The following is a 20369-nucleotide window of genomic DNA, read 5'->3' as shown; positions in this document are numbered from 1 at the left end:
TTCACAGATAGAGGTGATAGAGTAGATGACAAACCCTGTTCTGATAAATGTTGCTTTTAAAAAAAGTGATTACATTTGAAGGTGTATTCATGTGCTTATCTGTAGTAGAGGGACAGACCCTTCAGCATAGTTACTCTAACAGCTCTTCTTCTAGTCTTGTTAAACCTGTCTTAATGACTGATTAATCTGTACAGTTCCAGTTGAAATTCTGTGTGTAGGGAGAGGAGGGAGAAGGGATTTGTCTGAAAGCAAGAGTTAAACAGATACTCTCATATCCTAACCAAAGTAACAATTCAGCAATGTCTGTGGATAGTTGATCATCTTTTTGTAGAAGAATGCAGATTCTATCTTGCTCTTTTCCCCTTCCTGAACAAATAGAGGCAAGTACTCTTACATCTTTCTTTAAAGACTAAGTGCTGACTTGCAGCCAGCTTGTCTCCAAATAACATAGTGGGCAACCCTGAGCACACAGGCACAACCTGCTGTTACAGGGAAAAGTATTTGATTAACATTTGACTTGGGACATTTAAGGATTTAATCCCCAGATCTTTTAAAACTCTACTCTTTACTCTTGTTCTGTCTGTGCAGATTACTGACAGTTTCTGTGGACCACAGGGGAACAGTTTTTTCCAGGGCTGCTTTCCTCTTTGGCTGTGTAGTCCCACATGTGTGTGATTTTTTTTTTTTTTTTAACTCGTATCTCTGACCATGTGCTGTTTTGTACTGTCTCATGCTCTCCTTCAGTTCTTCTGTCTCAGTTGCTTGAGCAGTCTTCTACCTGTGTCCGCTTCAAGTAAGAATAAATTTCTGCAAAGCTGCAGGAGGCACAATTCTGAATACAAAACTATAAAATTATTTAGTAACAAGTTATTCTGACCACAAAAGGTGCAGAAGGAATGTGTAAATCAGCAAGTAAAACTGTTTTTTACTGCTATTACAGCAGTGAAGTAAGGAGAGAAACATAGTTTTATAAAAGTCAAGCTCAGGCTACTTTCTGATGCCAAAGGCTAGTTGTATTCAGGCTGTATCTTAACATTCTCTCCCCTGGAAAAAAAAAGAGGTACCTAAGCCATTTTAGGATGGAAGAAAACCTAAATTCAGTATTCTAGTGTGGTATGTGTTCAGCTTGCATAGTGAGTCCTACAGTTTAGTGCTTGACTTGAAAAACACAAACTTGAAATATTGCCATACTCTTAACAACACAGACCAGTTGAAGGCCTGTGAAACAAAAGTATTAGGGGTAACAAAGGAAATTTGAAATTACAAACTTATGGGACCTTTTTTATTTAAGATAGCTTATCTGAAATACAGTGAGTATTGATAAAACATGGAACAAGCTCACAGTCAGGCCTGGCAGGATAGAATGAGGTGAGGTTAAAGTGCTTGTATTTAATCTTTATAGATACTAATTAGGTTACCTTTTAAGTTGTCTTTCTGTAAAATGAACACTAATGCTTTTGGAGGATGCATATTTTTCAGTTTGCTTGCGTATCCCATGTCTTTTCTTTCACTTTTCCCCTGCTGTAAGCACAATGACCAAGATATTTGCCTTATGTAATGCAGTTGACCTAAATGCAGAAAAATCAACCAATTGTGTCTCCTTTAAGATTGTTTTGTGTTTATAGGTTGGCAACTGGAAATGGTGCTACTACTGTATTGATGCAAATTCTCTGCCCTGTGACCTCCCATAGAAGTAGAAGTTCTTTTCATCTCAATTCTACCTTATTTACACCATAGTTAAAGTTGTGGCTCCACTTACCAAAAAGGGAAATGGCACAAGCTGGTGTGGAAGAAGTGAGATGGCAGGGGTGTAATCCATGAAATCACCTTGGAAGCATATTAATTTATCAAGCAGAGTTAAGTACACTGGGGCTAAAACTATTCAAGCCAGAGAGTGCTGTTCCTGCACATGGCTCCAAACTGCAGTGTTTGGTTTTCTGGTGTTGCTTTATGTTCCAGGGAGTGTGGTTTTTACGCTTTTACTAAGCCAATCCTGTAGGTAGATGTTCTTGCTGGGGAAGGTTCAGTTCACTAGCTGCTCCTGCTTTCTGCCCTGGTGTTCACCTAATCCTGTGGTGAGCTGATTCAGAAGGTGAAGCTATAGTAAAAAGGGGATTACTGTTTATGTGGCTTACCTTCATGAATTGGCTCATCGTAATGTCAGATGTTAATACAAGTGTAACAGAGAAACCAGAATAGGAGAAGAGGCAAAAGGAGTAACTGGCAGCAGTTATCTGTTAAATCGCTTTAATTGTAAGAGTGGAAAGGAGCACAATAAATCTGTATAGTGTAAAGGGTTAACTATAAACACCAATTTTCTCACTCTTTTCAGTTCTTAGCTTTTAAAGATGGAACACAGTACTGAAGTGGTCATTGTTCTCTCTCAGCTTCCAGCTCCTGAATGTTGTTGGAAAGAGAGAAATGCTTAATTGCAGAATTGAACTGAGAACTATTTTGCCAAGACCTCTGTAGTGTGTTCGGGTGTGTGTGTGTGTGTGTGGCATGGGGTGTAAGAACCCAAATCTGTCACATTAGCAAAAAACTTGTATTGTTTAAGTTTTGATTTCTGAATACTGACTTCTAGGATAGTTAGACTCTCTTACCACTGGGACAAAACTTAAACAGGCTGGGATTGTGAATTAATCTTCCTAAGCCACTCCAGCTTCAAAAAATATTGTCTTGGAAATGGAAAGCTTTAAAATTGTACCTATTGCCAGTCAATTGAATCTTCTCAACTGACTATATCATGAAACAGAGCAGAAGACACCACTTCTTCATACATTTAGAATCATGGAGATTACCCCTGTGAGGGGATTGCTTCAGCTCTTTTTATTTTTCATGTGACTGCAGTGTTTCACTGTTTCTGTCTAGACAGAAGGCTAGGGTGTCCTATTTTTCAAGCAAAATTTGGAGTTAGGTGGGAGTTCGTTAATAACTCTTGAGTTTCTGGGTCTCTTCCATACTTTATCTTCTTTCCAAAGGGTAAAGGGTAAATTAAAGAGAGTTGTCAGTAATCAAGGCTGTGAATAGTAGAAATCTTTCTTCCAGGGATGAAGTTCTTGCTTGAGAAGTTGAAACTGGTTTAGAGCGTAATATTTTTAAAATGGGAACTTCCCAGTGGGATAAACCTATATCTGGCAGTCTCTCTTTATTTCCAAAAGCATCTCTTTAGAAGTTTTCCTTACGGGGTAAGTGACTTTGTATGGTTGCCATTCGTAGTAATAGTAGTATTCTAGAGATGGAGAATTTACCTTGGCTTGCAGTGCAGTAGTTGTAGCTTTATCCCAGATTAGTTGCAAAAATTGATTGCGGGATCTTACTGCCTTTATTTTACATTCTTTTTACCGTGTGACCCCAGTGAGGGTCAGAGCTTTTGTCTTCCAGACATGGATTGAAAGTGTCAGTATTACCTGTATGCATTTACTTACTTGTAGGTATTCCAAGCTTCTCTCTATGCTTCAAGTTTGCATATTACACTTAATCCTGCCAAGAAGACTGAGTAAGACTTAATCCCTCAGTGTTGGCAGTGCTTGTGGAAAATCAGCTTTGTTCACATTACGCTCAATTTTCTGTCTGCTGAGGTTAAACTTTCAATGTGAGTCAGAAATGTGATGCTCTTCACAAAAGGATTTTGATGCTGGTGAGAAGGCAGCATATCAGCTATATACAGTAATCCCGTTAGCAATCCAGGGTTGCCACAGGAGGGGGAGATACAGTCTACTTGTGCAAGAGGTGTATTGTTGGTTAACGTTGAGATAGAAGAACATACTACAGAATTAAAATAAATCAACACAAGCTTCCTTATGCTGAAATTTATCTAGTTTCAGTTAAACCATATGACTCCCTTTTCCATCTGCTGCTGCTTCCATGCTGGAGTTAACTTTCTGTTGCACAAAACCCTAAGAAATCCTATAAAGGGGAAGTGTCCCACCTGGGTTAGGTACATGAATTTTCAGGATGTCTAATTGTATCTAAGCAGAAAAGAAAGGGGAGATTCTTTGAGTGGAGAGACTAAAACTGTTCTTTGGTCAGGTTTGTGAAGGTTGCATCACGGAAGATAATGCATTGGTTTGGATTGACAGTAAGATCCCCTTTTTCCCTCCCATCTGCCTGCTCATGGTTACTTCTGAGCATGCTCAGAAGTTGTCTATTCAAACACAACTACCTCCTCTTTATTTTTCCCTCTTTTTAATGAGACTTTTAATAATTTCATGACCAATAGTATTTAAAGAAACTTCAGCTTAAAAATCCAAGTTCTTGCCCCTGTATCTGACTTTACCACCTACTTAGTTATGAACATATCAACTTCATCTTTGTGGACACCTTAGCCTGTTCCCATGGCTAATACTGTAAGATTGAGCAAAGGAGAAAAATGCCATCTCATCCAGGCAGTCGGCTTTGCATGTGCATGCAGCTGAGCTACGATTTTTGATCAGTGCTACAATGTGTAGTTGCCCACTGTGAACATATTTATTAGATGGTAAACACCCGATCTCACAAATTGCTAAAGTTTCTGCCCAGGTTCTCGTCACCAGTATGATCTGTCTCTAGTGAATCCATGATGCAAATTTCTGAAACTGCTTCTCAAAGTCATACTGTAGCTTTTACCATTAGTTGACTGAGAAAGGAGCTGCTCTCCTACTAGAACTTTTTTCAGTAAATCAACTATATATGGACCCAATAAAGGAGTGATTGTTCTAATAGCTGACAGTTTTATTGAGGATATTCTACTGTGGGTGTTCATTTCTGCTGGGGTTCACAACTGTCAACAGTTCTGTCATAAATGACCACCTCCCTTCCCCAAGAAAAGCTTTAAAGCATTTTCTTGTTTGTTTTCTTGAAAATATTTTCCTGGACAGCCTATTTTCTAACCAAAGAATCTAATTTGGAAAGCGAGGCCACAGGAGGGCAAGCAGTAGTGCTGGAGGTCTATTTAAAGTTTGCTTGGTTTAAGTGAAGAGTTTCCAGGTAATTAATCTTTAGAGAGAGAGCGAGCGCAATATAATATTTCAGTAATTACTTTAACAATAAAGATCCTTGATGATCTGAGCCAGTAATACCTTTTAATATGGTAACTCCTAAACTACTAATTGGCCAAGCCCCATCTCTTGCTATACTTTGAGCCAGATGGCTGGGAATGGAAAAATCTCTATTGGTTTGGGATAAAGAATAGATTCCCCCCCCCCCCCCCCCCCATTGCTTTCAAGTTCAGAACACATTGGAGTTAAGGGCGAGGGAAAAAGCAGCAGTAAAATCTAGGGAAGGCTACGTATCTGTTGCCATTGTGTTGTGGCTGAAAAATAAGTTTTACAAGATCCATGTTTGAAGCTGTTTTAAAAGGCTGTAGCTTACTTTTTGGCTTTCTTGACTTAAAAAATAATCGGTCGTTTAAGAACTGAGGCAGGTAGTTGGGTGTTTTCAGACCTCAGTAATTCCTATAAACACCTGTGAAGTGCTCCAGGCACAGTGTCTCAGTCTTGCTGCTGTGACTGCTCGTGGTGCATCTGTAGTTGCTGTTGGTCAGGCTGGGAGGAACAACAACAACAGTAATTGGCAACATCAGTTCCATTATGGTACCTTTTGCTGTAATCCCACATCCATCTTGCTTCCCCTGAAAAATTACCACTTGGATTTCTGATGGAAAGTGAGAGGAATGGAACTCCCAACTAGTAGGGAAGCGAGTGACTGGTGCACATATACTAGCCTTGACTGGCAGACCGTCTCCTTGTTTCTTGGTAGGTGGAGCCCTAACTTTGCTGTTGCTGGGTAGAATGGGAGAAGACTTGTAACAATTACAGTGAGTAACTTTGCCGTACGGATAAGTACAATCCAGAACACTGTTCAGAGGACTGATTATGTCATGACACCTAAAATTCTAGCCTCTGTATCACTAACAGCGTTGCTGTTCTTGTTCGTGGTTTCCCCCCCCCCCCCCACGCCCCCCAGCCTTAGTACCCATCTTTTAATTCAAATTTGGTAGAGATAAAACTTTGGCTTTAGGTTGTGCTGACTGGAACTGACCTGTGATTGCCATAGACCTGTTGACGTTGTCTCCTTGATGCAGGTTCAATTACACTTTTGCTAGATATGTAAAATAAACATAGTGCTGGCTTGTATTTTATTTTTTACCATTAAAAAAATCATTAAATTTTACAGTTTTCACGTGAGATGCTATTTGGGGTGCATTTTCACATGCATAGCCTGTATATACTGTACTTTCTGTAAAGTTGCTTTTCTTTTCCCCTTTTTCTCTGCCAAAAGGATTCTGATACACCACCTTGCACAGCTCCTAATGTTTACCAGTTCAGTCTGCAAGCACCGACTCAGCTTATGGCCGGTTTACCACCCACATTGCCTATGCCAAGTGGTAAACCCCAATCTGCGCCTACGAGAACCTTGATAATGGCCGCCAGTAATCAGGTATGAGCCAACTAAATGGAGCGATGTTTTCATGAGAAAGTCATCAGATTGGAAGTGTAGATTTGCGCTGTGCTACTGTCAGTCTAAAATCCTCTGAAGATAGCCTTCATATAGCTTGTACTAAACGTCATGTAATCATAAAGGTACTTGTCTGCCGTGTCAGAAGTGTGGGGAGAAGGATGGGTGGGAAGGGGTTCAGCATTTGAGATGCAGCTCTGAATAGAAGAGCCCTTCCACAGTGCACTGACACCGGGGAGTAAGTTGAAGGGAGTGTCAGATGTCTGACTCCTTAAGTTGTATTTGAGACTTCTGGTGTCTTACCAGTGGGCTGTTTTCATATCTTCAGGCTATTTAACTTCCTGTTCTTAAAACAGAAACTTCATGTAGGTGGTGTATCTGTAAGCTAGTTTTTGAATCTGAATAACTAGTACTGACCTGTCTAGGCTTGTGTAGTTGTCTTGATTTTGAGTTATTAGAGCAGATCTGGAGACCTTATAGCACCTTCCAGTACCCGAAGGGGCCTACAGGGAAGCTGGGGGGGGACTTTTTGCAAGGGCCTGTAGTGACAGGACAAGGGGTAACGGGTTTAAATTGAAAGCAGAGAGGTTTAGATTGGATATCAGGAAGAAGTTCTTCACGGAGAGGGTGGTGAGGCACCGGAACAGGTTGCCCAGGGAAGCTGTGGATGCCCCATCCCTGGAAGTGTTCAAGGCCAGGCTGGATGAGGCTTTGAGCAACCTGGTCTAGTAGTGGAAGGTGTCCTTGCCCATGGCAGGGGGGTTGGAACTAGATGGTCTTTAAGGTCCCTTCCAACCCAAACCATTCTATGATTCTGTGATTCTACACTTGTAACTTTCTGTAAAACATTTTGAAGGCAGGGAACATAAAATCACTTATGGGCTTGCGTACAGGAATTCTTACTAAAATATTGAATGTGAGGTTAAATGTGCTGTGAGTTAAATGTACAGGGAAACTGTTACTAAACTGCAGTGAAGTACTTGAGCTAATGTATCCATTCTGGTACAAGGGGAAGAGAAATCCTCACTTTTTCCTACAGCTCCAGTGCTCCTATCTGTAGGAAAATGTTCCCTCGATCTCAATTATTAAAACTGTTACTGAAAAAAGCTGCCTCACATAAGCTTTAATACAAGCTGCGGGTTGTAGGTTGCCTATGATAAAATAATGACCTGGTTTCTTTGAAACCTAGTTTTGGTCATGTTATGTTTTCCTTCTCTCACTCCTATTGCAGTTCTTGGGAATCTAGGGCCAGGATATTTTCAACTTAATGACCTTACCATTTTTTTATTTGATTCAGTGCTTCCTCAGCCTTTTGGGCATGACACAAGATGTGTTTGCTTCAGTTTCTTCTTTGAGATTGTTCATGTATTTTGCAGTATCACAGAATGACTGAGGTTGGAAGGGGCCTCTGGAAGTCACATAGTTCAATCCTCCTGCCCAAAACAGGGTCAGCTACAGCAGGTTGCTCAAGGCCTTGTCCAGTCAGAATTTTGAGTATCTCCAAGGATGGCCACTCCCCAACTGCTCTGGGCAATTTGTTCCAGGGAAAAAGTTTTCTCTAATTTGAATGGTGTTTTCTGTATTTCAGCTTATGCCCATTGCCTCTTGTCCTTTACTGGGCATCAGTGAGAAGAGTCTGGCTCCATCTTTACATCCTCTCCTTAGTTAGACTTTTAAGATTCTTCCTGGGTGCTCTCTTCTTAAAATGACTTAATCTGACATTATTTCCTTGTGTGGCAAATAAGGGACTTAAACATTAATCTTCATGGATCTTCATTGGATTTACTGCTGTGTGTCCATGTCTCCCTGTTACTGGGGAGCCCAGACCTGGGCCCAGCACTCCATGTGTGGCCTCGCCAGTGCTGAGTAGAGGGGAAAGGATCATCTCCCTTGACCTGCTGGAGATACTCTTCTTCATGTAGCCCAGGATGCTGTTGGCCTCCTTTGCAAGGGCATGTTGCTGGCTCGTGTTCAACCTCCGCACTGTGAATCTCTGGTTGTTTTATAACAAGCTGCTTTCCACCTGGTCAGTGCCAATACTGGCATGTGGGATTATTCCTTCCCAAGGGTGGTATCGGCCACTCCTTCCAGTGTTGTATCATCTGCAGCTGTGCTGAGGGTCACTCTCTCACATCATCCAGGTTATGAATGAAGGTGTTAACTAGTGTTGTCTCTAGTATCAGCTCTTGGAATATACCACTAACTGCTGACTTCCAGCTGGACTCTGTTGCTGATCAAAATACTTTGAGCCTGGCATGTAAGGGAATGCTTTTCATTCAGCTTGTGGGTTTGATTTATACGTCTTGAGGTGGTAACTGCCACTTACTGCAGAATAACAAGAATGAAGTAGCGCTTTAAGTGTTGGAAGTCTTGGATGAGTAATGAAGAAATTTCATCTGGACAGCATTTTCAGTGTTCAGTGATTATCAGCATTGAGTTAGGGCATGTTACAGCTTGATGCCCAAATTCTTCATGGTTACAACACGAGTGCTTGTTTTATGCGCTTCACGGAAGTGTTTTTCCCTCTCTTCATTTAGACCACGCCACTTTCCTTTTGCGTAGCACAGGTATTCCGTTGTTTCCTTGAAGGCAGGTTATCATAGAAGGGGCACCACCTTTCAAAGCTGTTACCACATGCTCCCCCCAGCTACCTCTGCATCTACCAAGCCCCCTCTGTATCTTGAGGTATGCCTTTAGTTTTAATCTTCTAAGTGATTACACAGATTCCTCCCCTCCTTCCCCCCCCTTTTACCTGTTCTCCCTTACTGCTGAATCTTACCTATGCAAAACCAGCTTATCTGCACGGGAAATGTTTTCTGTTAGGGAGAAGCTGTTAGAACAACGTGTCACTATTTTAGTGTCTGCAACTGAGACTGTACGCTAGCATGTGAGTACTGAAACTTTTGATGTTTGTTTAAAACTGGAGGACTGTTTCAAGTTAAACTTCATCTGAAGTACCAACTTAACCTAGTTTATTCTTCTCCTTAACATCCCTGCTTTTCTGAAGAGGTGCCCTGGAGCTTAACTTCATCAAAATTACACAAAAGAAAAATCCAGTTTTGAGGCATGCGGTTGTTTTGTACCAAACAAGTTGGCATCCAGAGTGTTTGCCTCGGTTGTGAAGAGGCAATGTGTTGCATGAATTTTGGATCTCTGTTGGAATCGCGAATCTTGGAAAACTGCTTTGTAGCACTTTTCTGGCTTTCTGTTGCTTGGCAGCCCTTCCCAATACTTGTCAACTGTGCTTTTAGTAGTTTGTACAATACTTACATGTTTAAAGTAGGGATTTTTTCCTGTGGCTTTTGCTTGACAAAGATGTGCCTTTGAGATTCAAGTTAAATTAGAGGAATTTCTTGTTATGTACAGTTCAGAAATTGGGTGATGGTTTTTCTGCATTCAGTTTACCAAAGGCCTGTGTAATGTGAAATGTACTTTTTTGGTAAGGATTATGAAGAAGCGGGAAATGAAATCATTCTACCCAGAATACTCTAAATGTCTCTTCATCTGCAACTTTCTGGAGCGTAACTGAGCGAGATTAGGTCAATGGCTTTCCTTTTGCAGTTGGTGTAACTTAAGTTTTAATGGACACGTTCTACTAGCTCAGAGGGCTCCTATCCTGACAGACTTGATCATGTGCAAGCCTCTTTCTTAACAGTAAGTGTTCTTTCAAAACCTTTGAAAGAGATTAACTTGCATGGTGTCTTCATTCCTTGGCAACTCTCTGCCTCAGTTCAGCTTAGGAGCTGTACCTTGGTGCCCAGTGCTACCCTCAAAAGCAGGAGATGCCGATGTCAAGAGCACCAGTTGTATTTTGAACAACTTGCAACCTTCTAGGCAAATTTTCTGCCATTAGACCTTCCTAGTACTTTCTTTTTGGAAATGGCTTTGGTGTGATTACCAATTCTATTTACGTACTGCATAATTAATTGGAGAATTTCTAGGTAGTTCAGGGACTAATTATAAGCTCCTGACACAGTTCTTTGTGCTTTTCAGGATCATCATTGTTTTTCCAAGGTAATCATTCTTCTACTTTGCTGACAAGCAGTTTGAAATCTCACTTGGGAGAGCAGAATAGTTTAAAAGCAGTGCTGCCCGCTGCAATAAGCACAAAATCAGATATTGGCATGCGTGTCCAGATGAAAGGAGAGGTCGGAAATTGCTTGGTGACTTCCCATGGAGAAGAAAGGACTACTTTCCTTGTTGCTGTTTTGGGATTAAATTAGTTCAGGTCGTTCTTGGAATTCTGGTCACTTAGTCAGCGATGAAGGCAGAAGAAACTTCATGTTGCTTGGTCCCCAAAGAGTGGTCTTCTAATTCAAAAGTACCCAAAACCAGTAAGCACCAGTCCGTCTGCTGTGCTGGTTTCTAGTGTGCCTATGAAAACCTCCAGTAAAGACATTTTAGATGAGTTGTGAATATATTCATTGAAAATTTCATGGCAGCATTGACTGGCTCAGTTGGGAAGCACAGGGGACAACTAGGAAATGAAGCCTTAATGCCAGTGCTGAAATCCCACAGTCTAAATAACTCTTAAAGCTTGTAGTACTAGTTTTGTTTTGCAGTTTCTTTTGTGTTTAGCTGTATAAGGTCAGACACTCCAACTTTATATCAACTGCTTGTTTATATTGTTTTACAGGCATTTCATTGGCTAAAATACTTTGCTTCAGAGTTTGCTCTTAACCAGAATGATTGTTAATATCACACTAGTAATGCTGATACTGCTAGGATCTCTGGAATGATTCCTCAGAAGTTAGCAGCATTGGAAACAAATAGTGTTGGTCAGGGGCTTGAGTCAAAAATGGGTTTCTTCTACAGGAGTGCAGGAAGTCAAGTGTAGTTCACTTCTATGAAAGATATATTTGTAAAGATACATTTTAATTCAGGTCAAGGCTGAACTCTACCAAATATTTCTGAGAATGTGGGTGTCATCAACTAGTCAGATATACAAATATGCTAAATTCCTTTAGTATAGTGGGATGCTTCAGAGGTTTTAGTATGCTGACTTCAATTTAGAAGTAACCTGTTTTGTTTCTTCAGTGGCATTATTAAGCTGGTTTTAGGTACTGAAGGTTTCTTCAGTCAGCCAGATGGCATTTTTCTTACCTTTTATTTAGAACTCTCATTTACGGTGCAATACTTTTTTGGTGTCCATGCATTTTCTTGGGCGAAGGAAGGAGGATATTACTGTCTACTTTGGAAACGGTTTAGATTCTAAATGTCAGACTCCCATCTTCTGTGCATTACAGAACATTGGTTTTGTTTAATACCTGCAAAATTAGGAAAAGATGATGATTTTTTTAATTTCCTTTCCTAAAGAATTGAGAGGAGAAAAAACTGCATCTGAGTTTTACAGAGGCTGTACAGCTGAAAACAGTGTTCAAGACTTTTTTCATCTTAGATTGTCATATCTTTATATGGACCATCTGTATGTGGTGATATCCTCCTGTGTATGGAAACTGGCACAGCTTGACTAGACACTGGATAACCTAATCTGACTCTCTCTGCAACAGCAGGTTGGATTGAATGATCTCCAGAAGTCTCGGTATAAACATCCAACCTAGGTGGTTTTGACTGTATTAGAGTCTCTGCCCATCTTGTTGCTTGCTTTTTTGAGTTGCAGGAAAGACACAAGGTCTGCGTAGTAGTTTCTAGGGACGTAAATAAAACGACCACAAACAAAAGATACTTGTGGAAGTGTAGAAATAGTACCTGATATTTGTTTGTTCAGTACACCTTTATCTTCCAACGTCACTGTAATCAGATTGTTGCTCCCACACTGAGATTGATTTGAATATTCACGTATACATTTCCTCTGCTGACTTTCGCATGTACTGGATTGATATCAGCACATCATTTGGGAAGTGTTTTGGGTCTCCTCGCTGTTTATAATGCTCCAAATAAAAAGGTGAGAAATCTCAGTGAGGTAAGACTTCTCTTTAAGGTCTAAAACTGTGAGCTTTATGCTATTATCTCTTGTTCTCCTTAATGACAACTTTGCAGATAACACTTCATGGCCCATGTCACAACAGTAGCAAAAGTTGCAGCATGAGTTCTGTCTTCTGGTAGTGTTGTTCTGACACTTGCCCCTTATTTTTGAAACTTGACTGGTGACAAGATCAGAAAGGGTATTTATTTCGTGTGCCAGATTCTACTTTTTTACCATAAAATAGTTCAAAATATGTTCAGATTATGATGGTAGCATCTGCTGTCACTCACTCATTCTGTGGACTGTGACCTTTGGTCTCTCAAATACTAGTTTATCTTTAAACTGGTCGTACTAATAGTTGCCCAAACTGTTGTTAAACATGAAGAGAACCCAAAGCTTCCTTTTGTTACAGGCTACTGGCAGAGCTACCACACAAAGTAAACTAAGATGCAAAGAACCGATATAACCTGCTCCCTTTTGGTTCTCTAGTGTTAGAAGATAAGAAACGTCTAAAACTTTTCGTGCTTTTGAGCTCTTTCTAGTCTTCCATGTTGATTATTTTTATTATTCTTTGCTTCTCTCACAGCTGGTTGCACAAATGCTGTTTGCCCCTTTTAATGGGAGCAGAATGGGTTTTGACTTACTTTATACAATCTGTTCAGGACTCAAGATCTTGTCCATTGTAGGTGAAAGGAGCAGTAGGTCCCAAACAGGGGAAGTGCCTGTGTTTGCAGTGCTTTGGGCCTTATTTCCCCAGTTTTAAACAACTTGCGTAAGGACTTATTTTGATTTTGCTATACTTGGGCTCAGAAATCTAAATCACGTATAACTCTTACCGGGTTAAGAGTATTCCCAGGTAGCTGGTGCAGATATCTTGTAGAATTCTGCTAGCTAGTTGAAAGTAATGAGGCTAGGTTGAACCATTGCCTAATACTTGGTTTAGTGTTTGTGCAGTAATTACTAAAATGTTGGTTAGGTCATTCCCATTTTTTCTATGTAAAACTGTGACTTTATGTCATAAAGGACAAGAAGTTAAACTTTACTCACACTAAAAAACTGCCTTTTACATGTATCTCCAGATGTTATGCTCAGACAGTGGGAAAATAAATATAAATCCTTTAAAAAAGGGTTCTTCGTGGTTTGTTTTTTTTGTTACAAGCCTAAAATACAGAATTTGGAAATATGGTGAGAAATTTAAAAGAACTGTGAAGTATTATGAGGATGTAAATTAAATTATTTAAGGGGATGCTTAAAATTTTAATAGTGTGTTAAAGTTCTGAATACTATAATTTCTTGTGGAATGTTTTTGAGGTATAGGAGTTTGATTACACTTCTGATCAACTGCAGACTAGATTGATTCATGGCCATTAATCCTGTAATTTTGACAATAAAACAGTAAATGTGTTCTTTATAAACTCTTATGCCTTTCCAAAACTTTTTGTTTAGCTTTGTTAGGTCCTTAACAATTATTTTTGACTGCTGCACCTATACTCTTTCCTTTTAAAGTTGAGAGTACTGATACTTCATTTTCATAACACTTCTGCTTTTTTTTCTACTTGCTTTAGAGATGCTAATGGGCATAAAAAACCCAAACACCAAAACAGTTCAGAAACCCTGTTTATGTTTAGACTGCTGCTCTGTTATGTTACTTGTGATATTTCAAAGTGTAGGTGATGTATTTTTTTGATACAAACTTTCTTTTTGAATGACAACAGTCTTCGAGTGGCAGATGTGTTGTATAGTAAACTTGCCAGTATTTGAGAATAAAAATTTGGTTACCTTGGTTATCTGGTTACTACCAGATTTCTGTTGTTTAGGGGAAAAGCCAGGGACATCCTTTTTTTTAAATTTCTGTTAAAGTATGAGGAAACTTTTAACTTGGTATATGATACAGAATTCCACCCCACCTCTTCCCCCATATGTCTCATCTTATCTTAAATGTGATTTTGTTTTTTTTAAGCTTCTCCCTCCAGATCTAGCAGCTTTTATTTGCAGAGGATCAAATTCAACAGATCAGATCAAAAAAACAACCAACCAAATAACACCCCCACCTCTCCCCCCCCAAAAAAACCCACCCAAAACAGCCAAAAGAGGAATCAGTTCTAGCATTCAGTTGTTGAATCAGTAACCCTATGATGGGAGATTATTCTATCAAGAGAAATGGATTTAAGGTCGTCACAACATCTAAAGATTTGACTGTCGTATCACAGGTGAAAGGCTTGGTTTGGATTATCTGAGCCCTCTCCAGCCGCTGGCTGCTTACAGACATTCCATTTCTCGGTGATTAAGGGTGCCCTGACCGTGTGGATGCCCAGAAGTGTGTGGGCAAGAGAAAGCTGTTTGATACAGCCTCTTGGGATTGCCAGAAGAAATGAAGTAAACGTCCTTTCTCACAGATTCTGAAACTAAGTGGAAGATGTGTGTCCTCATGTGAACACTAACTAGTTAAAAGATGGGAAACAAAGATTCAATTTTTGCAGTAAATGGAGTTTACCGGGAAAGCCCCGCAGGAGTTTGCCCTGGGCCTCCTGCTGCCGAATCTCTGAAAGGCAGTGGATGAAGTGCAGTGGGGTTTGCTCGTCTCCTCAAGCTCCTTCAGGGCCAACTGAGGAGGGATGCAGAAGGGCCTTCAGGGGTGATGCATCAGGAGGGAGGGAAGTACTTGAAACTTGTAGAGAGTAGTAGGCCCTGGGCTGGCGGTGTCTTGCGAAGATGAGATCTTGTGTTTTTTGCAGGAAACTGCTTTGATAATGCTTTCTTGATTTCCTACTGAGAATTGAGTGTCAAACCAAATTTCTGACGTTGTTGGGAATAAAGAGCAGAAACAAAAACATCCTGTAAAAATCCACGTGTATCCCCCACTGTGAACAGTGCGTACAATTTTGCCTCCTACGTCATAAGGAAGTTATAATACAAATGGAAGAAGAATAGGGAAGGGATGGTAAGAGTGGTCAAACATACGGAATTGCCTCTGTGTGAAGAATGATTGATTCTTGGACCTGGAGAAGACAATGAAGGGGTATTTGATCTAGGTCTGTGTAGTCATCAGCAGTATATGGAAAAGACAGCAGAATGAAAAGAGATTAATTACTCCAGGACCTGAAAAATCATCAGAGAGTAGGTTCAAATTAAACATGGTGCTCATTAAGCTGTGAAATGCCATAGCACAGGACACACGATGCTAAAAGCTTATGGCTTTCTGAACAAACAGTACCTAGGTGAGAACTAGTAAACATAAAGGCATCGTCTCTGACTTCAGAGGTCCTCGAGTAAACTTCCTTAAGTACCTGCTCTCAGCTAATGAGTCATAAGACAAATGGGTTCAGATTCTGCTCTGGTAGCTTGACAGTCTTTATCTTGATGGCCTAAAAACCATGAAGCAAAACACTTCATGACCAGCTAGAGACCGCTTTCTAGCTAGCTCGATTAGTTAATCTTTGCAAGTTTGATAACAGCTTGAACAAGACAGGGATATAACTTCTTTTAGGATACAGGTAGACAGGTTTAATTATCATACTTGCTGTGGGGCTTGTCTGATCTTGTGGTGACCTACCTTCCTGCCCCCAGCAACTTTCTTGTTGAATCATCAGACTGAGGATGAAGCTGCACTTTTTTTCACATTTCCAGCTGAGAATAGGCTTGCTGAGTTTCTGTATGCTCCTTGGTCAGAGTTTTGTTCCGGTTGTACAGGAGCAAAACTAAATTTTTCCTTTTTTTTTTTATCATATAGTTAAGGGTAACTGTAATGATTGGCTGGTTTTAGTGTTTTGACTGCTGAAGGATCACTTTTAGTATTTTTGACCTCTTTTAATGTAGATGCTTAATTGGCTGATTATATAATTGAGAGCCAGATGTGCGCTTACTGAACTAGAAAACTTTGCACAAGAACGTGACAAGAGGGTGTGCTTGCTTGAAGGACCACTTGCCAGAAATGTAAAACATATCTTTAGGGTTTTTTTCAGTTTCATGTAATTGACTTTCACAAAAACCTTCTAGTAGATGTTTTAGCAACATAGGCTAACAAATAAGGTTTGGGCAGTCGTGTCTCTTAAGAATGAAGGGTTCTTAGCTTGTTTTTCCTCTTTCTGTTTGTCCTTGAAGGTGTTACCATTGGTAGGCTGACGACAGCATGTAGCCTGTCTTGGGAGTCTGGAAGTTGCATGTTGGAGGTCGATTAGGTCACTGTAGGACACTTGAGAAATAAAAAAAAAAAAGTTTAAGGGGTTTTTACCACCCTGCAGCTAACTGCAATTATTCCTCAATACTAGTCTTCGCAAGTTCGTTTTTCTGTATGCTCATTGTCTCTTCTAGTTATAATTTGACAGTAAAATGTTGCTTATAGAATTACACCTTCAGTGACTGGTTTGGATTTGTGCACACAGTTCTAAGGATGGCTTGCTGTTCTTGTATCTCTTTCTACTGCAGGCTTCTTCGGGAAGAAAGTTACTAAAGCAGCTGCAGATATTTCGTATTTTAAGCAGTTGCCTCGCATGTTCGCTGTGTGGTATTCCTGTTGGAGCACTCACGGCGGACAAAGAGGTGCCTTAGATTTTGTTAACGGCAGTCAGTCGTTTGTCTTGACGTTACAGCTGTCAGACATCAGAAAAGGAAGTCCGTTTCATCTTCTGAAACTCTTGCACTTAAGTACATACACATCAGAGTAACATACTGTGTGCCATTGAGTGATAGGGATGCCTGTAGTACCTTGTGGTGTGGTAGATGTGCTCCGACTGCCACTAAACCTTTTCGGCAGTTTGTGTTCCGAGTTACTGGAGATTTCCCGCCTAAGGAAGTGCCATGCTATGCTCCTGACCATTTAATTGTTTTGCCTTGGTCTGGCTGTGGGGTATGGTCTAGCAGCTGTTGTAGCCCTATGGTCAGACCGGTAGGATTCACTCACAAGCTCCTTACAAGCCATAGCTGGTTTACCTGTAGCTGAGTGAGGTCATGGGCAGAGCAGACTTCTGCTTTGTATGTATCGGCGCGTATGATCATGCCCTTAGTTATCCGTGATGTTTCTGGAAGTTGAATGTCTCAATTGGTCATGCTCTTGCTAAGATCCTCTGAAACAGACACAACTACTACAATTAGTATTTAATGCAGAAGGTCTCTGTTTTTTTTTTTTAAAGGTGGTGCGTAGTGAGGCTATTTCCCAGTGAGATCCAGGGGGTTTTAAGGATGCTTTGACACGTATGCCATTTCATTTGCAGGATATTTACTTCAGAAAACACTTCTGAAGCTGTTAGTGCCATTGGATTTGCACAGCTAAAGTTAGACAAGCATGGGAAGACCGGTTGCTTCAAGCAGTGTTGTGTGGAAATTACTTGTATGTTGAGGAAATAGCACTGGTAATAAGTGCTTTGTTTCAGTTGTTTGAATGCCTAAACTGAGTGCTTACCTTGTGGTTTTGTTTTGGTTTTTTTTTTTTTAGCAGCACAGTGGAATGAAGTTTTCCATGAAAGGAACTCATAACCAAGGCAACAGCTACAGCCCTGTCAGCACTGGAGGCATGAGGCAACCAGTTGGTAACCGGGGACACCACCAGTACAATCGTAATATATGGAGAAGAAAAAAACACAGGGACAGTTTGCCTATTAGCCTGAGCAGATAATGGCAGATGCCAAAATGACCTTCCCTGCTCAGACAAACTGAGTGCCACTCGACTTGAGGGATGGAGACCAGCGCCCAGCACATCGTTTTCTTGGTGTTGCCAAATATCTGCAGCTGACTTCTTTGCATGTTTCTTTGTGTGGTGGTTCAGTCCATCTTCAAGAAGTAGTTGTGCTTATCTGTGAAGCCTTATTAAATGTGGAAGTTTTGTTTTCTGCCTTCCCACAATGGTTCATACAGTGCCGAAGCAGCTCTGACCATGGAACTGCAAGGACATTTACAAAGGCTGTGGCTTTTTTGCTGTGGCTGCATCTGTTCCTCTGTGGGTTCTGTTTTCTTTTTATTTTGGAAGTGAACGAAACTTCAGCCCCGTGGAATTCTTCTTTTTCCTTGCAGCAAATCGAGTTGGGAATTCATAAAAGTAAATTTGCTGCTCTCCTGGTTTTGTTTCAAGGTTCAGAATTTTTTTCTCTGTAAATATTGGAAATATAATTTGTGCAATAACTTGGAATTTTTAATTTAATTTCATATTGTCACATAAGTTATATTTAAGGGGAAGAGGTTTTTTAATTTACAGATCCTTTCCCAGGTTGCATTATCTAAGTTGGGTTCATAGTTTTGGCAGGTTGTCTGAGCAGTGTTACAAACATGACGTTTGGGGTAATACTTGAGGCTTCTTGATTCACAATGAAAGCGCAATTTGGCTTACGGTTTTAAGAAGGTATTAAGCTCCAAAGCATTTTGACCCTGTGTTTTTTAGCTCATTGTCTGGCCTCTTATCAGTCGTCTCGCTCTGACCGATGAGTTTTAATTTTATTCCTTTAACTAGACAACAAATCCAGCGTTTGTAGTACCAGAAGTAAAACTTTTGAGAGGGAGGGGGAAAACGGTTGGCTCGAGTCCTGACATGAAATTTCAAGGCGTGTAGTTCACAGCTTTTTTGGGTTTTTTTGCATTTTAGTGATGTAACCTGTTAACGTTTGGGTTCGAACAACGTTATTAAACAGAGGTACCCGGCTTAAGGAATGTGGAGAAAGGAAATATGTTGATTCCATTGAGGAATCTGTATAGCAGTATGCATTAGTTCTGTTAAGAGCAAATATATAAAAAGTACTTCAGCTGCTCTAAGCGTTACGAGAAGTATCTTTTAATGTATTGCAGGAGAGCACAGCCCGGTGTTGTACACAGTATGAGTGGCTGGCACTTAATTTACAGATGCATACAGGTATACTATGCAAGTGTGTATTGCCATGACAAACACTGTCTTTAACTTTTTGAAAAATGTACATCCTGCCTAACCCTGAGTTTTTAAAGCACCACAGTTGTCCTGGGAGTAGGTCACATCTCGCGCCCTCTGACTTCCCCTTTTTTTTAATGAGCGTTCCGAAGCTGTACAGAAAACTGCAGATCAGTTGTAAGTCCACTAGCAGAGAAAGCTGAAGAATCCCGTTAACAGGACATCTATACAGTGTACAGGTAGAGAAGGTTTTAAAACTGATATCCGAGTGTTAAAATGAGGTGTCAAGCATGAAGCTTTTTAATACGCTGTATGCCTTTGAAGCAGAAGTAGTTCGTGTTGTTACTGAATCTGTCGGACACAAACAGGTCCTTGAGGGGAGAGAGGGCAACATTCCAACGTAGAGTAGCGCCTATCTGTTTGCAAAAAGTTTGTCTTAATGCTCCAGACTCATCACAATTTACAAAGTTTTAAAAATTGTGAGCTGATCCATAAATAATATCTAAGGGCTGTTACAGGAGCCTGTACTGCTTGGTCTTCACACACTAGCAATATTGAGCCTAACTCCATTTAAAGAGCCCGCCGAGGCTTCAGTTGGTGTCTTACGCTAGCGCCCATTTTAAAGCAAAACTCATCCGAAAAGTGGTATCATGTAACACTTCAGTCATGGTGAACCAAATAAATTGGCCTGGCGATCACTGTGGTTATGTGCTACAGGTTTAAAAGAAATCATGTTTAAATTTTTTGTGTGGACAACTATGTGGAAGCTAAAATTGACATATTTTTATGTAAAGTTTTCTATTCTTTGATTTTTAATAAACTTTGGAGACCAGTCACTCTTCTGTACATTTTTATGGGAAACCTGACGGATGAAGTATTCCTCGACATCGTCCTGCTGTTTGGTGTGCGCTCTGAGCATCTGCTTTGTGAGCTTGGCAAATTGCGGATGGACGCCCTCCGCAAACGTGGCTGATGTGTTCCTAAAGGGAGTAATCAACGTGGCTGCTGGTTTTCTAGTTGTGGATTTGATCCCTTGGTAATGGGAGGGCAAAGGAGCTGGAGGTACCTGCCAGTGGTATTCGTAGAAGAGGAGACTACCTTATCTCTTGGGATACCTTAACTTTCCATATAATTTTTCAGTCCCTCCCTGTAGTTTCT

At 40.5% G+C, this 20369-nt stretch overlaps 1 protein-coding gene across 2 annotated transcripts in view; it reads left to right on the top strand.

The window, feature by feature from the left end:
* PAPD7 (PAP associated domain containing 7) overlaps positions 1 to 20044 on the top strand; it is a 46075-nt gene extending 26031 nt beyond the window's left edge. Inside the window, exons 10-11 of one of the 2 annotated variants that reach the window (XM_010153431.1) lie at positions 6262 to 6420; positions 17796 to 17975. In XM_010153431.1, the coding sequence (XP_010151733.1) occupies positions 6262 to 6420; positions 17796 to 17975 (339 nt within the window). Of the gene's footprint in view, positions 1 to 6261; positions 6421 to 17795 lie in introns of both variants that reach the window. The other variant, XM_010153439.1, reaches the window with a different exon arrangement.
* Positions 20045 to 20369: the final 325 nt, after the last annotated feature.

This window comes from Eurypyga helias, unplaced genomic scaffold (genome assembly GCF_000690775.1).
Source record: "Eurypyga helias isolate BGI_N326 unplaced genomic scaffold, ASM69077v1 scaffold20400, whole genome shotgun sequence".
In the NCBI taxonomy this organism is placed as follows: domain Eukaryota; kingdom Metazoa; phylum Chordata; class Aves; order Eurypygiformes; family Eurypygidae; genus Eurypyga; species Eurypyga helias.
This window is presented reverse-complemented; position numbering and strand designations above follow the sequence as displayed.